Genomic DNA, 22,724 nt, shown 5'->3' with positions numbered 1-22,724 from the left:
GATAGTTTGAGCATCAAAACAAAACTAAACTAAATGGTTTGAAACACAGCAAACATGCTAAAACTCCTGAGAACATAATGATTTCCCCCAAGAAGATTAAGTTATGATTTAAATTCTTTTAATATCAGTAAATTACCTTGTTTTTAACTACCTGTTAATACTTTAGTTGTCTTTACTGTTATTTCCTTCTTGGAGCTGTTTGGCAATCTGAGTATACACAGATTTCACTTGAAATATACAGAATTGTTTATTACCACTGAAATCATTAGATGCATTTTTCAAAATTTATTTAGAAGTGAAAACAATACTGCTGATCAAAACGTTCAGTAGGATTTCGATCATTATGGAAGAACCTTCTTTGCTATGGAAATAGTCATAATTTGAACTCTGTGGCTTTTAAGTTGCAACTGCAATATCTTCTTTGGGAAGTGGACTGTAGAGTGTTATGTGTGGAAATAATATAGGACCATTCCATATGGATTTCCCACAGGCATCTTAAGTTTGAGGTGCCAAAATGAAACCTCATTATTATTAGCAGTACCGCAATTGTACTCTTTGACGAAACATGAAAATTAGTAATAATCCAAGGTTTCTTCACCTTTGGTCTACTGTTCAATTGGTTTTCTATATCTTATCAGTTCTACTTTCTGAATTTTCTCTTGATTCTTTTCTACAACCCTTGCTTCTAAATCTGTTAATGGCATTTTCTTGTATAATTTTTCAAAAATAATCTCATCTCCCTAGGTATGGTTCCTAACCTTTTCAATACAAAGACTCGACTTCTAGCCATGAAATATTGGTGGATCTTCTACACAATAGTAACTATACCTTTATATATAAAGAAAATGCATAATGATGAGAACTGGTTTGTATTGAATGATACATTTAATGAATATTTTAAAAGTCATAATGATCTAAATATGTGATTACTTCTTTTCTGTACAAACTTTTGTAATCTTTGGTGTTAATAATAATTTTTGGTGTAATTTTTTATATGCACTGAATTCTCTGCCAGTGGTCTCTGCTCAATATGTTCAGGCACGGGCTGGCCCCGTGGCTTAGTGGTTAAGTGCGCGCGCTCCGCTACTGGCGGCCCGGGATCGGATCCCGGGCGCGCACCAACACACTGCTTCTCCGGCCATGCTGAGGCCGTGTCCCACATACAGCAACTGGAAGCATGTGCAGCTATGACATACAACTATGTACTGGGGCTTTGGTGGAAAATAAATAAATAAATAAAATCTTTAAAAAAAAAAAAAAAATATGTTCAGGCACATGGACCCATCAGGTATTTTATTACTTTAATTTTCTTGAAGAAGTCTCTTCCAGAGCCATGCTGACTCCTTCTCCTTGCACCTTCTCCCCGAGCTTGTAGCTTCTCTTTCTTGTTCCCAGTGTCCTGAAATTTTACAATGATGTGCCTTGATGTAGGTTTATTTTAATTCATTGTACTGGGCACTGCCGCGTCCTTTTAGTCTGGAAACTCTCTCTTTTAGACTCTTTAAAGAAAGTATACTATCTCTCTTCTCCTGGGGTGGAGGAAGGTCAGTTGCCCAGATATGCAGATTTGGGACTGTCTGGCAATCTGTTTCGTAAATAGACTTTCAACCAGTCTCATTTTTAGCTTTTCCTTTACCCTCCTTTCCAAAGGTGTATGGTTCTGCTAATTCTTGTGTTTTTTGGTGAGGAAAGGTACAGAGAAGATATAGGATGTAAATGAAGTTGCTTTTCAGCTTTCTCCATTGCAACCTTAGGTTCAGCTTTCTCTGTTCTGATAAGTCACTTACCTCTTGAATTTATTCTTTGTAGCTTCCAATATTCATCTCTCATTCCCTTTGTCCTTTTAAAATTTTACCCCCCCGCCCCCTTTTAAAATACTTTACTGTAATTTTCGTGGGGTTTCAGGAGGGAATGAAGCTAAATATGTGTCTGTCAGTCTACTAGCTTATCTATATATTCCCCATCTTTATTCCAAATCTAATTTTTTAAAAGAATAAGCTTTATTGAGATCATAATTTAATTATAATTATATTCTGAATCTCGTCTCCTGTTGCTTTTAATCAGGAACTGTGAGATTCTTTATCCTATATCTTTTAGTAGATAGCATAGTGCTTGATCCACAGTAAAAGTTTTTGTATTTTTAAACTTTTCTTTGGGCATTCCTTTTACTTCTTGCTCAAAATTAGAGAATGTTGTCATCCATGTGTACTATTTGCTTACCTTGGAAATGTTTTGAAATGCATGGAGATATATTTGATTGTCATAGTGTTTGGAGCATGCTTTTAGCACAGAATGAGCAGAGATGGGAGATGCTAAAATGCACCCCCCTCCAACCCCGTGCATGAAATAGTCCTGCAGCATAAACATTTGTCCCGCTCAGAATGCCAGTAGTCAATCTTTTTTTTTTTGATAAGGAAGATCAGCCCTGAGCTAACATCTGCCAATCCTCCTCTTTTTTGCTGAGGAAGACTGGCCCTGGGCTAACATCCGTGCCCATCTTCCTCCACTTTATATGGGACGCCGCCACAGCATGGCTTGCCAAGCGGTGCATTGGTGCGGGGCACTCGGGATCCGAACCGGTGAACCCCAGGCCACCACAGCAGAGCGTGCGCACTTAACCACTTGTGCCACCCGGCTGGCCCCCCAGTAGTCAATCTTAAGAAATGTTGTTGAAAGTTTATGGGAAGCCTGGCTCTGCCTCGAGGCTAGTACTTGCCCACAGCCTTCTCAAATGGTGTCTGTTTTCATTCCTACCCCTCCAGCAGTGGGACCTCTGGAAGCAAGGTAGATTCTTTCTTGGTCCTTGTTGCTGCTTCCTGACCACGGCCTTCCTCTCTCCCTAAAAAGTAAAACAAAAATAAGCAAACAGAAAAATTCCACCCCACTTTTCATTTCATGCTTACCTATCTTTGTTATAGAGGGAACCCATCTCACTCATATAAAATAATATATATTTCAAAATTTTCACCTATAACACAATGCTCATTATTAGTAATCTATATGATTACATTATAAATGAAATAAGATCATTTCACGTTTAATAAATATGCAGTGTGTATGCAACATGCCCTTTTTCATCCAATTTATTGATAAACTTAAGTGTAGATTTATTTTTGGACAGTGAGTATAGTTGTTGCTAACTTCCCTTTTCACTATTAAAAGCCAATACTTTGAAATGCCTTTTGCTGCCTCTATTAGTGCAACATTTTGTAAGGATTATTTGTTTAAAATGCAAAGATAAAAATTGCATTAACAACGTGATGCCTATGTTATCAGAATGTGATAAATTCTATGCAAGATGTATAGCTGTGTCTAAATATTATATCAAATTGCAATTTTTAATGAATTATCTTGTAAAGGTGTGTCTAGTGCCAGAATATTGAATACCTCATGTACTTGTATGTATTCTCAAATTTGGTAGGTGATATTTAATACGCTGTTTTCTTTACCTGTGTTTCCCATGAAGCAATGACTTGCATTATTAAATATTACCGTGTCTTTCTGGTTTTTAGGTTGTGGAAAACGCCCTTAAAGTGAACCCTGTATTAGGCCCGCAAATGTTTCAACCAATTCTGCCCTGTGTTTTCAGAGGTATTATAGAAGGGGAGGTAAGATTTTTCTTAAGCTTCTAAGGATAGTATTGGACTCTAGGGTTCTAGTTTTTATTATTTTCCTTCTTCATTGGAAAATTATTTCTTCTTCATTGTTAGATATAAAAGGAAAGCTTTTCTTATTATTGAATCAGTTTGAAGTAAATTCAGAGTAGTTATACAGTTTTTCTTTCTCCGCATAGGAAGATATAGACTTCCTTTGCTGTCTCATCTCTTTCACTTATTTGCATGTGTATTCATACACAAAGATTTGAAGCAGAGGAATGGGAAAAAATAGTGCTAGTTTTGTTACATATTAAATATACGAAAACACCAGTTATTTTCTAAGTTGAGCTTTTAACTAGATCCCTGTAACTGTGTATATTAGGAGCATTTAAAGTAATATAAATGTGTAAATATACCATCGTTCTTTCTCTGTTCCCCTCTCTCTATTATATATACATGTATATAATCCATATAAATGTATATGTAATACATATATATTACATTTTATAACCTATATATTTAGTAAGTTACTTAGAACTCAGGCAATATTGGCAGTTCGTTCTAAAGAAGTAATATGAAGGAGAATATTATTTCATATTCCTGTTGATTGTTACTATGTCAGTGAATGTTTATAATTGTTTATAGTTGTACCTTAACACAATTTTACATGTGCTGTATTTTAATTGTACAGAGGTATCCTGTAGTGATGTCAACATATCTCGGAGTTATGGGTCGAGTCCTGCTACAAAACACTAGTTTCTTTTCTTCACTTCTTAATGAGATGGCACATAAGTTTAATCAGGAGGTAAGAATCAGTTTACTTAAATTGAAGGATGTCTTTATCCAAATAAAGATTGGAAGTAACTTGGTAAAATAATGAGTCTATTGGGCCGGCCCCGTGGCTTAGTGGTTAAGTACGTGCGCTCCGCTGCTGGCGTCCCGGGTTCCATCCCGGGCGCGCACCAACGCACCGCTTCTCCGGCCATGCTGAGGCCGCGTCCCACATACAATAACTAGAAGGATGTGCAACTACGACATACAACTATCTACTGGGGCTTTGGGGGGAAAATAAATAAATAAAATCTTAAAAAAAGAAAAAATAATGAGTCTATAAAAGTCTTGTAGTATTTTAACTTTTATATTTTAAATCTTTAATGACTTACGTTGTACCTATAATTTGGGAGAAGAGAGAAAAAGGAATCTATGAATGACAATTGAAACTTACTTTTTATTCTCTCTCAAAATAGGCAGTTTTATTCTGCTTAGCCATAGGATAGAATTTTGATTTGTTTATGGTTGCAGTTTTTGTTTACTCATGCATAAAATGAAACAATAATACTTTACATATAATCATGTACTTTTTTTTTGTTTCATTCCTTTAATGAACTTGTTCTTAATGCCGTGCAGTGTGTTTCCATCATAATTATTGTGGGAAATGACCTTTTCAGCAAAGGCTTATTAAAAAAAATACTATAACTGAAACCAACCACCGGAGTAAGTATGGAATAGGTTCTTAAGTGAGTTGGTTTCTTGAGACTCTATATGTTATATTAAAATGTGGTTTTTATGTTTTAAGTCGTTACTCTGTTAAGATTTATAAAATGTAGAAGGTCGAATGTATTTGACCGATATCTCTAGAATGGAGGCCATTTGTGAAATCTTTAGTTTGTGGCTGAAACAAATGTAACTATTTCCATATCAAGGAAATCCAGAGTAAGGAAGTGCAAATTTTAGAATGTATAGTTTTTCTAGAATTAGACTAATCTAATTAGAGATCCTAGCCTTTGTTTTGATTAACAGATAGGAATGTTTTTTCATTAGCTTCATTAAATTTAACTGTGATGGGGTAATGTTAAACAGTTAAAAGTGTTTATTCAATTGAGTTCCACAAAATGTGTTGAGTGATTTTAATAATAACAATATATTTAACAATAATATAAATTTGATGTATTATTTTAAATCCTCATAACAACCCAATGAAATAATAGTATTTTTGTTTCTATCTCACATGAGAAATCTCAGTCTTAGAGAGATTTAGTGACTTGCTCAAGTTCATAGAGGTAGTAAGTGATGGAGTTGCTATACAAACCCTAGCAACCTAACTTCAGAGCCTGATGCCTTAGCGACCACATTCTGCTGCCTCCTACCTATCTTCGAACAGGCGCTTCTCCACTAGACACTGGAGAAACTTGCTTTGACAAGCTTATAGTACTCTTTTAAGGGAGACAGTACTTAAACAGGCAATTTCATAATAGTATTATAGGCTCTATGTTAGAGATATGTCCAGCGTGCTGTAGGAAGAGAAAGAAAAACTAGGTACTATGTTAAAATTTTTTCCCCAATTTTTTTTATTGTGGTAAAATACATGTAAAATTTACCATTTTAAGTATTTTCAGGTGTACAGTTTAGTGTTATTAAATATATATAATGTACAGTCATCTCCACCATCCATCTCCCTAACTCTTCTGGTTTTGTAAAACTTGAACCTCTATACCTATTAAACAGTAACTCCTGTATTCCCCCTCCCCACAACCCCTGACAACCACCATTCTACTTTCTATGTCTGTGATTTTGACTACTATAAGTACCTAATATAAATGGAATCATACAATATTTGTCTTTTTGTGGCTTATATCACTTAGCAAAATGTCCTGAAGTTTCATCCATGTTGTAGCATATAGAATTTCCTTCCTTTCTCAGGCCGAATAATATTCCATTGTATGTATATACCACATTTTGCTTATCCATTCATCAGTCAACGGACACTTGAGTTGCATCCACATTTTAGCTACTGTGAATAAAGCTGCTATGAACGTGGGTGTACAAATATCTCTTCAAGACCCTGCCTTCAGTTCTTTTGGGTGTATATATCCAGGAGTGAAATAGCTGGATCACATGGTACTTCTATTTTTAATTTTTGAGCAACCACCATACTGTTTTCCATATCAGCTGCACCATTTTACCTTCCTGCCCACAGTGCACAAGAGTTCCAATTTCTCCACATTCTTGCCCACACTTATTTTCTGTTTGGTTTTTTTTTTTATAGTGTCCACTCTAATAGGTATGAGTGGTATCTCATTGTAGTTTTGATTTACGTTTCCCTAATGACTAGCGGTGTCGAGCATCTTTTCATGTGCTCATTGACCACTTGTGTGTCTTCTTTAGAGAAATGTCTATTCAGGTCCTTTGCCCATTTTTGAATCAGGTTGTTTTTCTGTTGTTGAGTTTTAGGAGTTATTTATGTATTCTAAGCACTAATCTCTTATCAGATATATAGTTTGTAAATATTTTTTCTTATTCTGTGGATTGCCTTTTACTCTATTGATAGTATCTTTTTGTGCACAAATTTTTTAAATTTCAAGATGTCCACTTTATTATTTTTTTTTCTTTTATTACCTGTGCCTTTAGTGCCATATCTAAGAAATTATTGCCAAATCCAATGTCATGAAGCTTTTGTACTATTTTTTTTCCTAAGAGTTTTAGGTCTTACATTTAGGTCTTTGATCCATTTTGAGTTGGTTTTTATATATAATGTGAGGTGAAGGTCCAGCTTTATTCTTTTGCATGTGGATATTCAATTTTTCCAGCACCGCTTGTTGAAAAAACTGTCGTTTCCACATTGAATGGTCTTGGCACCCTTGTCAAAAATCATTTCACCATATATGCAAGGTTTATTTCTAGGCTCTTTATTCTATATCTATTCTATTTGTCTATAGGTCTATCTTGATGTGATCATCACATTGTTTTGATTATTAAAGCTTTGTAGTAAGTGTTGAAATCAGAAAGCTTGAGTCCTCTGGCTTTTTTCATCTTTTTTTTTTTTTTTTTTTTGTGAGGAAGTTTGGCCCTGAGCTAACATCTGTGCCAGTCTTCCCCTATTTTGTATGTAGGACGCTGCCAGAGCATGGCTAACGAGTGGTGTGTAGGTCCACGCCCGGGATCCGAACCTGCGAACCCCGGGCCACCAAAGCGCAGCGCGTGAACTTAACCACTGCATCACCAGGCCAGCCCTGTCTTTGAGTTTTAAAATTAAAAATTTTTAAATATTGAAGTCCCACTAATTAGAAAATAGGATAACAATAACCTTGATAAATGCTATAATTAATTAGTAGTGTAAATTCTACTATGAAGCAGTTTATCATTCTAAGTTTTGTAAACAAATCTTTTGAATATGGAAGAGTACAGTGAAGAGATTATATTAATAACAAATTGCAGTATAGAACATCTGATATATTGAAGCATTTAGAGCAGTCTGGATACATCTGTTGAAATTGTAGGATTTGGTGCAGAGTAAAGCAGAGTAATCTCTAATCTCTATGAAAAATACTTTTATTGTTTCAACAAAAATATAGTAGTTTGTTATTGCTAATGATATAAAATTTGGATGCAAAGGTGCTCAAGAATTATATCATTCAAAAGTTGAAAGTTCTAAATACATTTCAGCAGAATGTCAGTCATATTCTATTAATGTTTCTGATGAAGTAAAGAATTTTTGCAGCAGTCAGCAAGAAAAAATTAGGGAACATCATGAATTCACATTAAATAATAAATTGATTGAAATAATAAACAGTTTTTCGCTGTCAAAGTGAACAAAAACATTTGGAAAAGTACCATTGGCATTTTTTGAATTATATCTACTATGCAGTTTTAGTAGAGTACCTTAAGACATGAAATATTTAGTAAAAATTTCAAAGAATTAATATTGATGGGACTATTACATTTTAGATTTATTTTCCACCTGTTAGAAAACATGTATTTACTGAAATGAGAAAACAGGTTTTTGGAATATTTATGTAAGTTACTTAAAAGGTGAAATTCATGACTTTGAAGATATTTTATGATGTTACTGATCTCATGTAGCTAGATGAAAGAATAATGAAATAATAAACTTAGTGTTTAAGAAGAATATTTCAATAAGAAACATTTATATGAAAACCTCATTGAATTTTGTATAAATGGTGCCATTGTCACTCCAGAGAGAAAGTATATAGTTTCAGTCAGAAGTTAAAAAAAAGGTTCATGTTTTTATTTGGTTTTAAGTCACCAAATTTAATAATATGCAATAAAGGATGTAAATCAAGTAAGTCACAAAACTTTTCTTGATAAGTTTTATGTTTACGATCATACATTAAATAAGCATCAGAGAGATTTAAATAATGTATTTGGAAATCAGGAATTGAATCATAAAGTTGGAAGAATATCAGGACTGCAGTGAGCAGCCATTAAAGCTAGAACTATAAAAGTAATTTGGAAGTTGTATCAAGCCTTAAATATGCATTTTAATATAAACTGTGCAATTGGAGTAGTTCAATATTTGAAAAGTAAAAAGGTGTGTGTTTGTTTTTTTACAAAAAATTGAATCATAATATGCATTCTTTTGAGACTAGTCCATGTTGCATACATCAGTAAATCATTCCTTTTTATTGTTGAGTAGTATTTCATTGTATGAATATACCACAGTTTAGTCATCCATTTACTTGTTGACAGACATTTTAGTCATTTCCAATTTTTGGCTATTATGAATAAAGCTGCTAGGAACATTCATGTACAGATCTTTGTGTGGGCATATGTTTTGGTTTCTTTTCAGTGGATACCTAGTAGTGAAACTGTTGCGTCATATGTGTAGTCTATGTTTAAAAGGCTGCCAAACTGTTTTCAAAGTGGTTGTAGAATTTACAGTCCCAACATCAGTGTGTGTCAGTTTTAGTTGCTCCTTAGTCCTCACTAACACTTGGTATTGTCAGTCTTTTTCATTTTAACTATTCTAAGGGATTTCTAATGGAAATTTCATTGTGGTTTTGCATTTTCCTGATTACTAAAGATATTGCACGTCTTTTTATGTGCTTACTAACAATTTGTATTTTTTCTCTGAAGTGTTTAAAATCTTTTGCCAATTTTTAAAGAGTGTTGTGTCTTCTTATTGAATTGTAAGAGTTCCTTGTATATTCTATAGAGTCAAGACTTTTTTGGGTATATGTATTGTGAATATTTTTTTTTCCAGTCTCCAGCTTGCCTTTTCATTTTCTTATTAATATGTTTCCAAGACCAGAAGCTCTTTATCAATATACTTTACTAGTTTATCAGTTTACTCATTTATCATTTTTAAAATTTTATGGTTTATGCTTTTTGTGTCTGATCTAAGAGGTCTTTGCCTACCCTAAGGTCATGAAGATTTTCTCCTATATTTTCGTCTTACAGTTTTTATAGTTTTGGGTTTTATGGTTAATGATTCATTGTGAGTTAATTTTTTGTGTGTGATGGGAGATAAGATTCAATGGTTATTTTATATGTTATATACATATTATAACATATACATCATAAATACATATGTATACACATATACATATATAAGTTTGCATGTTATAGGTTATTCTAGCATGATTTATCTAAAAGACTTAGCCTTTTCCCATTGAATTTCCTTGGTACTTTTGTCAAAAATCAGTTGACCATTTATGTGTGTGTCTGTTTTACGACTATTCTGTTTCATTGATCTAAATGTTTATGCTACCACACTTTCTTGGTTAGTATAGCTTTATAATAGATCTTAAAATGAGATAGTATATATCCTCAAACTTTATTCTTGTTTAGAGTAGGTTTGGCTATTCTAGGTCCCTTACATTTCTATATCAGTTTTAGAATTGGCCTGCCAATTTCTACCAAAAAAAAATTCATGTTGGAATGTTCAGTGGGATTGTGTTGATCCTATAGATCAATTTAGGGAGAATTGATAGCTTAACAGTACTGAGTCTTCTAATCCATGAATGTGGATGTGCATTTATTGAGATTTTTTTAGTGTTCTCAGCAATGTTTTGTAGTTTTTTTGTACATGTCTTACATGTATTTTGTTAAATTTATCCTAAGTATTTCTAGATTTTAATGCTATTGTAAATGGTGTTTTGAGAATTTTGGGGTCCAGTTGTTGTCGGGTAATGAAGAGAAATGAAATGGATTTTTATATATTGACTAAGTGTCTTGTGACTTTAGTAAACCTACCAGTAGTTTTATTTTAGATTCCTTAGAAGTTTGTAATATACAATGATGTTATTTGTAAGGTGAGGTGGTTTGACTTATTCCTTTCCAATCTGTATGCTTTTGGTTTTTTGCCTTGTTGTACTGGTTAGGACTCCCAGTATTATGATGAGTGGAAATGTTAACATATCAAATCTGTTAGAATTCTGTTTATTCTATTGCAGAGTATTTCAGGTATTAAAGCAGATAGATTTGACCCCCCCAAAAATGATTGCATATATAAAAAGAAAGAAAGAAAATTATGAAAAAAGTGGAAGATATAGAAATTAAGAAATGTGACATACTATTCAACCAAAGCAAAGTATTAATTACAAGAAAAATTGTGTACTTATGTGGACTCTTTTTTTTGATGACAGATGAAAAATATATTGAGTTTTTAGGTTTATTCACTTATTGTATCCTGAACTTGGCCAAATGATGGTTGTAGAGCTTGATTTATTGAAAGTGAAATAAAATTAAACCAACTAATTAAATATGACTTTTGGATAAACAATTAAATGTGACTTTTGGATGAATTTTATAGACATTGGAGATGTTATCCCAAATAGTATTTAGAAGGGCAAGAGAAGCTTTGAATGTAATTGCAGTTTAACGGAAGATGAAAGGTGATTCATGACTATGAACATTAAGAGAAAATCCTATTTACTGAGACTGCAGATTGCCTAGTGACTATAAACATAGGGAGAAGATAGTTGAAAATATTTGATGTCATTTTTTTAAGGTAAAATTTTGATTCAAACTGGAATATTATTCAGCTGATTTCAGCAGCATCAAAGAAAGGGTCATACTTACAACTTTTAAATGTCAACAGATGATTTAGAAATGATTATTGTGGGTGTGTGAAATAAATCGATGTTTTTATTTTCAAAACATCAAGTACTTTTGCAAAGAAATTATCTGGTGATGTGCCCAACATTATTCATGAACATGTTGACACATCTCTAGGATTTGAGTACAGCGAGGAGTAGTCTTCAATACCTAGTAGTCGACCCATCGTGTTTCTGCATCTCACTTTTCATGTATGGCAAGAAAACTATCAACATTTGCTTCATTACATTAGTACTTTTGAGGGAGGAATGAAAAGAAAAAGTAAAACTGTGACCTCATTGGAAGTCATAGTAACTTCCTTCTTTGGTTTTAGCTGACACACTCATTTACACATTCCTTGAAATTCCTCTCTTCTTTAGGTTCCAGGACACTGTAGATTAATTTCTCTTTGATTTCCTTCTTCGTCTCATTTGATGGTTTCTCTTTTTCACTCTCTAGTAAACAATGAGCATCTTCTAAGAATCAGTCATCAGCCTCTGCTCTTCTCCAGCCACAGTCACTCTTTTGTGGGTGGCCTACTCTGACCTCTCCTTTACAATCTAGTCCAATATCTTCGTCTTAAGGTCTTCTGTCTTCTTTGAGCACTCAAGTTCTGTGACATTTTCTTCTTATGAGTGTTCATGGTACTTAACTGTCTGTATTTCTCTCATTTGTTCAACAGTTTCCTCAACTTTTATTGTAGTACAGCTCTCCAACCTACATCCTTCTTTCATATGGCATTAATTTATGGGAAAACCTGGGCTCATTATCTCAAAGAACTTGATCTGAGCTGTGTCATGGTGTTATTTAACTTATTCCTTCATCTCCTGTGTTTTTGTAAACCAGCACATTAAATCCATCCTCTTCTCTTCATCTCCAGTGCTACTGCCACAGCTCACGTCTTCCTCATCTTGTCGCTGGAATATTACCATAACCTCCAATCTTGGGGTTCTCTCCAGTCCCTTGTCCCCAGGTCACCTGAGTGGTCTTTCAGATTAAACTGCAGAATTGCTTACTTGCCTGTCTTCTCCTCCATTCAACTGTAAGCTCCAAGGTCACAAAGTTTGGAGGTGGTGGCAATGGGGAGATGCACCGTTTTTCTCTTTTCATGGTTTCTTGTATCTTCAGGGGCTAGATATTCCAGTTGGTGATGCAAGTTCTGGATGCTCGGAAGTCCGAGATCAGGATGCCCGGAAGTCCGAGATCAGGATGCCAGCATGGTTGAGTTCTGGTGGTACCCTTTTCCAGATTTCGAACTGCTGACTGACTACTCACTGTGTCCTCACTTGGTGGACAGGAAGAAATTATTAAAATGATTTGATAATGATTTGTGCAACCATTTACATAGCTTGATAAGCAGTGTTATAATATCTATTTGTATAAAAAATAAAGACTTTAAAATTTTTTATTTATATTTACTTTTTGATTTTTAAGTATTTTAAATATCATATTACCTCCTGTAATTGTTAATAGCAACATGAATTGAGTAGAGAAATGGGTCATCTAGCATAGTATATATTTTCATAAATGGAGCTCTGAAAATATAGCTTTACTTGTTCTTAGATTTTAAAGGAAATTGCCCCTGCGCTGTCCTCTGCTTAAACATCGTCTTTATACCAAAAATAACATGCTTTACTTACCCAGGACTGAGTAGCTAATGGATAGTGTTTTAGATGCTCTGTGTTTAAAAGTCATCGTGTGGAAAATTTTCTGAAATGTTCTGTTTCCTTGTTATTGCAAGTAATCATCATTGAAAAAATACCTGAGAAGAATAGGCCACCTCCATTTGGCTAAATATTATACTATAGAGAAATAATGACCTGCGGCTGATACTGCTTCACGCCCATTGGCAGTATGAAGGATTGAGGAGAGAACTGTTATTACTGGTTCAGGCTTATTTCTGACACTATATTTAGAGCATAGGCTTTTCATGGGACTCTTTCTTATCTTTTCTTTTTTCACTTTTCATTATGAAGAAATATTTTTCACAGAGATTTGACAAAAAAATGTCAAGACATCATGCTTGAGTCTAGAGACTAGTGGAATGAAAGTGAATGAAATATTATCTAGTTCAATGGCTACTTTTGACTGTGAGCACAGTTTTAAAGAACATCAGATATATGTACCGGAATTAAATAGGGCTAGGCAAATGAGATCCAGTAAATTCAGATAGCTTTGAAGCAAGCAAGGATTTTGGAGATAGGTTTGTCTCTTCTGAACACTTGAAAACAGTTGTGAGATATTAGAGGATGCCAAGTTAATTAAGAGTAGTTTTATATCTTTAGGAAGGGAGCTTGGGTTCATTGCAGAAGTCACCATTAGAACAGTTCCTCCTCTAAGCATTTACTGTTTGAAGTCTTTCAGAGTCATTTGTTTATATTGAATGATGAAAACTTTTTAGACTGATCACCTAATTTAGAATTAAGAGCCTTGGAATATTGAAGAATGACACTTTTGCTGTAGGGAAATTTACTGGAAAATGACAGTATTTGTAGGCCCTTTTTTTTTTCTATGGTCTTCCCTTGTCTTCTGAGAGATAGCTTCTCTTTTGGTATAAACAAGTGCTGTGGAACTCAGGATGGGGAAAAGGGCTTTGGGGGTGACGGCATTTCGCCATTCAGGATCTAGATTTTCATTTAAATCATCTGATTTTAATTTGTACCTTACCTTGCTTTCCCCTGTTCTTTGTGTCTTGAGTTCGAGCTTCTCTGATTTCATTTTTCCAAATATTGTATCTTTGGACTACTTCAGGAGTGGGGAGGGGGATCTAGAAGGTTCTAATTGTTCCCTATACAGATTCTCAGCCAGTTTTCCTTTTTTGACCTCTGTGCCTCACCTCTGTCTTCTTTGTGGCCTGATGATTGCAGGGTTTTGAAGACCAAATCTGGTTGCATTAGATTGTTATTCCCCTGGCAGGCAGTTTGGTTTTAGGCTTTTCTGTTCTGCCAAGTCACTTAACACTCTTTCATCCACCTGCCATCTTCCAAAAACTTGTTGCCGTCTTTACCCATTGTAGTTTCTCCTCTTTATAATAAGAGCCTGTGGTCTCCTTTTTATAAGACCCTGTGGGGATGTTTCTTTGCTTTTTATATTTCTTTACTCTTATTTTAGTGGGATTTCAGAGGGAGCCAGCAAATGCATATATTCAGTACTAAAATTGTTTTTGCGATGTCAGTATGCTTCTAGGGTAAAAAACTTGATTATAAAGATGCAGTAAGATGTTTGCAGCGGAATACTTTAACATTATCTGTTTATCTTTCTACAAAACTAAGACTGCACTATTCCTTAAGTATTGCCTTGTTTTCTAGAAACTTGTCATCTTATTCTTTCTGGAAATATCCTTTAATTTAGACTTGATAAATTTGGGGGGGGGTGGTAAGAAATTTTGGTAACTTACTCTAAATCCTACAAATTCTTCATACTAAGAAGATGACTCTCCTGAAGACCTGCACTTAGATCATAAGATTTTTCTCTTAATCAATCCTAATTGTTTGACTTGAAACAGCACACATCTTGCAAATTCTAGAGAGGTTGAAGGTACTTTTTTGTTGATGCATGATGAATCAACTCATTCATGAAATCTTATGTAAAAACATTTTATTTCTTGAATAGCAGTTAGTATGAAGGTTATACTAAAGAGATATGAAGGTTATACTAAAGAGATAACATTTGGAGAGAAAAAGAAAAGATCACCATTTGCCTAAACATTTTATTCTGTTTCTACAGGGGATGTAATGCTATAAAATTATTTTATTCTTATAGAAAACATATTTATAGCTTACATTCTTTAAAGTTATAAAAGTGATGGAACCAGTCAGAAATAAAATTTTTTCTTTCTGTGTAAAGTTCTTTCTTTCTGCAGTAGGTATTTATTTAATTGGACTCTTCAGCATGATTAGTTTGTATCTGCACTTCCCAGGGCGGAATTGACAAACATTATCAAAGTAGAGAAATCACGTCATTTTTTTATTATACTGCTTAAGAAATATTTTGATTTTAGAAATTAGTTCTCTGAAAATACTGCAGAATTCTTTGGTTGCTTCATGATTTACTATAAATGGTCATCAGTATTTGTTACAGTTGTCCTCTTTGTTTTTATGACCTTAATGTCTGTTTACTTCAGAGCAACCAAGTTGAGTTTTCTATTATATATGTGTGATTTTATCACTTCCTTATTTCAGACCTCTTCAGAGTCTTTCCTTTAGACTTAGGATTAAATATAAATTAAATTAAATCTAGGATTAAACTCCCTAATGTGGGTTTGCCTACCATAATCTGGTTCTTGACTCCTTTAGCCTCGTCTCTTACTCTCCTTTTAGAACTCCATGATCTGGCCATTCATTGCTCAGAATATTTTTCAATTTCTTGAAAACACCTTTCTCCCTCTTGCTTCAGAGTCCTTGTATACAGACTATTTCCTCTACCTAGAACACTCCCTCTCAGTCTCTCACTTTTCTTTAGTTGATTGCTAATATCTTTTGATTCTACCTTAAAAATAACCTCCTCTGAAAGTACCTCAACATAATAAAGGCCATATATGACAAACCCACAGCTAACATCATACTCAACGGGGAAAGACTGAAAGCCATTCCTCTGAGAACAGGAACGAGGCAGGGCTGCCCACTCTCACCACTCCTGTTCAACATAGTACTGGAGGTTTTGGCCAGAGCAATTAGGCAAGAAAAAGGAATAAAAGGAATCCAAATAGGTAACAAAGAAGTGAAACTCTCACTATTTGCAGATGACATGATTGTATATATAGAAAACCCTAAAGAATCTGTTGGAAAACTGTTAGAAACAATCAACAACTACAGCAAAGTTGCAGGGTACAAAATCAATCTACAAAAATCAGTTGCATTTCTATATGCTAATAATGAACTAACAGAAAGAGAGCTCAAAAAGATAATACCATTTACAATTGCATCAAAAAGAATAAAATACCTAGGAATAAATCTTACCAAGGAGGTGAAGGACCTATACAATGAGAACTACAAGACATTATTGAGGGAAATCCACGATGACATAAAGAAATGGAAAGATATCCCATGCACGTGGATTGGAAGAATAAACATAGTTAAAATGTCTATATTACCTAAAGCAATCTACAGATTCAATGCAATCCCAATCAGAATCCCAATGACATTCTTCACAGAAATAGAAAAAAGAATACTAAAATTTATATGGGGCAACAAAAGACCCCGAATAGCTAAAGAAATCCTAAAGAAAAAGAACAAAGCAGGAGGCATCACAATTCCTGACTTCAAAACATACTACAAAGCAATAGTAATCAAAACAGCATGGTACTGGTACAAAAACAGACACACAGATCAATGGAACAGAATTGAAAGCCCAGAAATAAAACCACACATATACGGACAGCTAATTTTCGACAAAGCTGCTAAGAACATGCAATGGAGAAAGGAAAGTCTCTTCAATAAATGGTGTTGGGAAAATTGGACAGCCACATGCAAAAGAATGAAAGTGGACCATGTGCTATCGCCATTCACAAAAATTAACTCAAAATGGATCAAAGACCTGAAGGTGAGACCTGAAACTATAAAACTTATAGAAGAAAATATAGGCAACACACTATTTGACATTGGTTTTAAAGGAATCTTTTCGGATGACATGCCTACCCAGACTAGGGAAACTAAAGAAAAAATAAACAAGTGGGACTTTATCAGACTAAAGAGCTTTTATAAGACAAATGAAACCAGAATCAAGATGAACAAACAACCAACCAGCTGGGAGAGAATATTTGCAAAACATACATCTGACAAGGGGTTGATCTCCATAATATATAAAGAACTCACACAATTGAACAACAAAAAAACAAACAACCCGATCAAAAAATGGGCAGAGGAAATGAACAGACACTTCTCCAAGGAAGATATACAGATGGCCAATAGGCACATGAAAAGATGCTCAACATCACTAATCATCAGGGAAATGCAAATCAAAACAACACTAAGATACCACCTCACGCCCGTTAGAATGGCTATAATCACCAAGACAAAAAACAACAAATGTTGGAGAGGATGTGGAGAAACAGGAACCCTCATACACAGCTGGTGGGAATGCAAATTGGTGCAGCCTCTATGGAAAACGGTATGGAGATTCCTCAAAGAATTAAAAATAGAGATGCCCTATGATCCAGCCATCCCACTACTGGGAATCTATCCAACGCACCTGAAATCAACAATCCAAAGAGGCTTATGCACCCCTATGTTCATTGCAGCATTATTCACCATAGCCAAGAAGTGGAAGCAACCTAAGTGTCCCTCGACTGACGATTGGATTAAGAAAATGTGGTATATATATACAATGGAATACTACTCAGCCATAAAAAAAAACAAAATCGTCCCATTTGCAACAACATGGATGGGCCTGGAGCGTATTATGTTAAGTGAAATAAGCCAGAAAGAGAAAGACAAACACTGTATGATCTCACTCATATGTGGAATATAAACCAACAAACCAACACATGGACAGAGAAAACTGGACTGTGGTTACCCGGGCAGTGGGCGTGGGGGGTGGGCACAAGGGGTGAAGGGAGTCATATATGGGGTGATGGACAAACAAAAATGTACAACCCAAAATTTCACAATGTTAGAAACCATTAAAACATCAATAAAAAAAAAAAATAATAAAAAAAATAACCTCCTCTGGGAAACTTTGCCCCAGTCTCTGAAGCTTCAGTTAGATCTTTCTTAGGTTGTTTGTATAATAATGGGAGCTGTGCATTTATCATCAGGGCCAGGACTAGGGTGAGGCAAGTGAGGTGATGAGAGTGAGTGCCTCCTTAAATTTTGGCCCTGCACACTTCGTTTGCTCCATCCTAGCAGGGCCACGTGCTTATATATTCCCCGGGGTCAGCAGACTAGGAGCTATGGGCCAGATCCAGCCTGCTGCTTGTTTTTGTAAAGTCTGTGAGTTAATAATGATTTTTACGAGCAAGCCCTGATGGCCTAGCGGTTAAAGTTCAGCGCGCTCTGCTTCGGTGGCCCTGGCCTGGTTCCCTGGTGTGGAACTACACCATTTGTCTGTCAGTAGCCATGCTGTGGCGGCAGCTCACATAGAAGAACCAGAAGAACCTACAACTATACACAACTGTGTACTGGGTCTTTAGGGGGAAAAAAAGAAAAAAGAGGAAGTTGGCAACAGATGTTAGCTTAGGGAAAATCTTCCCCTGCAAAAAAAAAAAAAAAAGTGTACGCAATGGTGTAATAAAATTAAAAAAAAAAAAGAATAGTTTTTACATTTTTTTAATGGTTTAAAAGAATTAAAATAGTAATATTTTGTGACACGTGAGTTATGAGAAATTTTATATTAGAACACATCCATGCCCATTTGTTTACATATTGTTTATGACTGATTTGGGGAGTTGAATAGTTGCAACTGAGACCATATGGTCCACAAAGCCTTAAATATTTACTGTCTGGCCCATTACAGAAAAACTTGTTGATCTCTCATATTCTTTTTTTTTTTTGTATAATTTTATTTATTTATTTTTTTTCCCTAAAGCCCCAGTAGGTAGTTGTATGTCATAGCTGCATATCCTTCTAGTTGCTGTATGTGGGACGTGGCCTCAGCATGGCCAGAGAAGCGGTGCGTCGGTGCGCGCCCGAGATCTGAACCCGGGCCGCCAGTAGCGGAGTGTGCACACTTAACCGCTAAGCCACGGGGCCGGCCCGATCCCTCATATTCTAATTGCTTGTTTAATTAAAGTCCCCACAAACTCACTATGTGCTATTGTTAAATATTTTTATAATAAATGAAATAGTGGAAGTTATAAGTAAGTAAAATTAGACTATAGAGGTATCTGTTTTTGTTGACTGCATCTTTATTTCAACTAGATATATTACTGTAGCTTCAGTTGTATATATTGTATTTTAATAACTTGTTATTTGCTTTTATAATGGTTATGATTTGTCTTTTAAATCTTGCTTACTAGATATTGCAGTATTTCTAGAGAGCATCTGTACCATTTGTTTCCATATTAAATATGAATTGAAGACAACATGGTATAAATCAGAAGTTAGCAAACTGTCTTGGTTCATGGTGCCCTTAATAAGTTAGTAATATTTTCACAGTGCTCATAGGCCAAAAGAAATAAAAATATTTAACAGGTCCTTTTACTAAGTAGTTAGGTCCAAACAACTTAATATGTATTTGTCCTAATAACTTAGTAGCTTTTGAAAAAAAATACACAAAAATCTAAAGAAAGAATGATATTTTTATTTCATTCTTAGATAACCAGTTACTGACTAATAGAATATGTATGCCTATCGAGCACTACTCAAATTCTCAAACCTTGGAATCAGATTGGACACCTCCACATTCATTTTCTGTTCTACCTTGATTTTTGAGTAGTACTTTGCAAAGATATGAAGTCGTTGAAAGGAGTGTAATGTTAAAACTGGAAACTATCTTGAGCTAGTATCTTGCGGTATCTGATAGATGTCTCTGTGTTTCTCAATAATTTTAAATATTCTGTGAGTTCACTGTGGCATCTTTAGGACACAGCACACAATTTGGGAAACTCAAGTATAAATAATTGTCTTGAACTAATAAGTGTTTCTTTGACTATTATTTTAAAAAAATGTGTTGAAGTGTGTCTTGGAAAAGATATAGAAGCGCAAAAGTAGAAAAGTGTTAATATCAAAATATCTACCTCATGGATTTTTTTTTTTTTTCTTGTGAGGAAGATCAGCTCTGAGCTAACATCCATACCAATCCTCCTCTTTTTGCTGAGGAGGACCGGCTCTGAGCTAACATCTATTGCCAGTCCTCCTCCTTGTTTTCCCTTTTTCTCCCCAAAGCCCCAGTAGATAGTTGCGTGTCATAGTTGCACATCCTTCTAGTTGCCGTATGTGGGACGCGGCCTCAGCATGGCTGGAGAGGCAGTGCGTTGGTGCGTTCCCGGGATCCGAACCTGGGCCGCCAGTAGTGGAGTGCACACGCTTAACTGCTACGCCACGAGGCCGGCCCCCTACCTCATGGATTTTATGTTACCAAAATCTGTAAGATAGAGACTTTGATATTAAATACATTTTTTAAAATGTGCTAGAAGCGGACAAGTGTTTATAAGCAAATCCTGTGATCTACTTTCAATCCACGTGATCAGTGCACTTGGTTGTGTCTTGCTTTATAGATTCTAACTGTATCAGTCAGAGTTCTTCAGAAAAATAGAACCAGTTGTGTATGCGTGTGTGTCCGTATGTGTAGAAAGAGAGAGATTGAAAGAGAGTATGTGTATATACACACACACATATATACACAGAAAAAAAGAGAGATTTTAAGGAATTGGCTCACATGATTGTAGGGACTGGCAAGTTCTAATTTTGTAGGGCAGGCTGAAAATTCAAGCAGGATTTCTGTGTTGCAGTTTTGAGGCAGGATTTCTTCTTTTCTGAGAAACCTTAGTTTTTGCTCTTAAGGCTTTCGCATGATTGAATGAAGCCCAACCCACATTATCTAGGGTGATCTCCTTTACTTAAAGTCAACTTATTGTAAATGTTGATCACATTTACAGAATACTTTCATAGCAACATCTAGACTAGTATTTGACCAAACAACTGGACACCTTAGCCTAGCTGAGTTGACAAGTAAAATTAACCATCACACTAACCAATTCCATATTATGTTTATTTTTCATATAGCATACAGATATCCTGGGAAATGATTCATTTGTTTGCCTTTGAAATTCTGCAAGTTGAGGTTGCAACCTGTCATTTCCTCTGAAAGTAGCAACAAATCAGTCCAGCAAATTGTACTCTCAGCATTGAACTCTAACCATCCAGCTGAATAAACTATAACCTAAGTACAAGTTGACAGTTTTGAAAAATGCATGTACTTTTAGTGTACCAGGAAGAGTGTTTTGGATTGGTGATTTACTAAATGAAGTTACTAAAATCACTCCTTGGCTACATACTGGTTTTGAACAAATCTACTTAGCTCAGAATTAATTGGCTCTCAAGATTATTTAGAGTAATTTTCTGGTTTTGCTCAAATTATTCTTTTCCAGCTCAAGGCTTGCCCCAAATGCTGGTATTCCAGTTCTGTGGTTTGCTGGAATTGAACTTTAACCATGCCCTATGAGATTTTAGCCTTTAACAGTACTATCCACAGATAAATAGTGTTTCAGATCTTTTGAGATACCTCCTCGTATTTTTTTCAGATGGACCAGCTTTTGGGAAATATGATTGAAATGTGGGTTGATCGCATGGACAACATTACCCAGCCTGAAAGGAGAAAACTTTCAGCTTTGGCTTTGCTTTCTCTTCTACCATCTGATAATAGGTGAGGAAATGTTTTCTTAAAATTATGTTTCTTTAAAGCATCAAAATATGAGCACTATTTTTGGCCATTGGTATTGCTGTGTGTTGCTGGGTAGTGTTATTTTATGTATGTGTATGCTGATTTTGTTAGTAGATAATGATATGGTTCAAGTGTTGGTCTAGATCTAAAAAGATGTGAATGGGAATGGTGGGCATTGTGGTTTAACTTGATTGTATTATTTTACCAATTTTTTTTATTCTTGTCTGAATTTTAATTTGTTTTATAATCAGATTTTATTAGACTTATTTTAGGTCCTCTTTTTATGTAGATATATTAAATATATAATATTTCAATATCAATAGCACTTCATAAAGTATATTGTTTTCCTGGTAATTCAAAAGTATGTTACATAATTTTGTTATTTATTTTGGATTATCTCTAAAGAAGCTTGCAAGTTGTTTTTTTCTCCTTATATAGATGAAGTCATTCTTAGGCTTTATGAACTCAGTTAAAATTCTCATTTCCATAAAGCAAATACAAAATGCTTTGATTTGGACATTTAAAGAAGAATATCTGCTTTCTTTGTTTTTATCCTTTCTTTGTGGAATTTGGCATTATATGCTTTAATTATTTTTTTTGTGCTTTCAATTTTAAAGGCATAGGCCTTAAGACTTGATACTGTGTGAGAAGAATAATGATAATATATTGTTAGATCTTTATGTCTTAGGGAATTTTTAGAGCATGTACATCCTGGTGATAAATTAATGAAATAAATCCTTAAGTTAGCTTTAGAAATCCTTTTTAAAAATTTATGTTTAATTTATTTCTAGTACAGTCATTTGAATTAAGGACATGGGTAATTGTTTTGTCCTAATACTGAAACAATAGATAATAATTATGGAGCACTTACAGCGTGCCTTATAGTTTGCTCAGTACTTTACATTTATATCTCGCTTAATTTTTAAAACAGTCCCAAGGTGTAGGCATGATTATCCTGTTTTTATAGAGCAA

General features: G+C 34.7%; 1 protein-coding gene across 2 annotated transcripts in view; it reads left to right on the top strand.

The window, feature by feature from the left end:
* IPO11 (importin 11) overlaps positions 1 to 22,724 on the top strand; it is a 221,535-nt gene that overhangs the window by 113,883 nt on the left and 84,928 nt on the right. For both annotated transcript variants that reach the window (XM_058564010.1, XM_058564008.1), the window contains 3 exons: positions 3,513 to 3,608; positions 4,288 to 4,401; positions 21,613 to 21,734. In XM_058564010.1, coding sequence (XP_058419993.1) covers positions 3,513 to 3,608; positions 4,288 to 4,401; positions 21,613 to 21,734 — 332 coding nt within the window. The remainder of the gene's footprint in view (positions 1 to 3,512; positions 3,609 to 4,287; positions 4,402 to 21,612; positions 21,735 to 22,724) is intronic.

The sequence above is a fragment of the Diceros bicornis genome, chromosome 20 (genome assembly GCF_020826845.1).
Source record: "Diceros bicornis minor isolate mBicDic1 chromosome 20, mDicBic1.mat.cur, whole genome shotgun sequence".
Lineage (NCBI taxonomy): Eukaryota > Metazoa > Chordata > Mammalia > Perissodactyla > Rhinocerotidae > Diceros > Diceros bicornis.
This window is presented reverse-complemented; position numbering and strand designations above follow the sequence as displayed.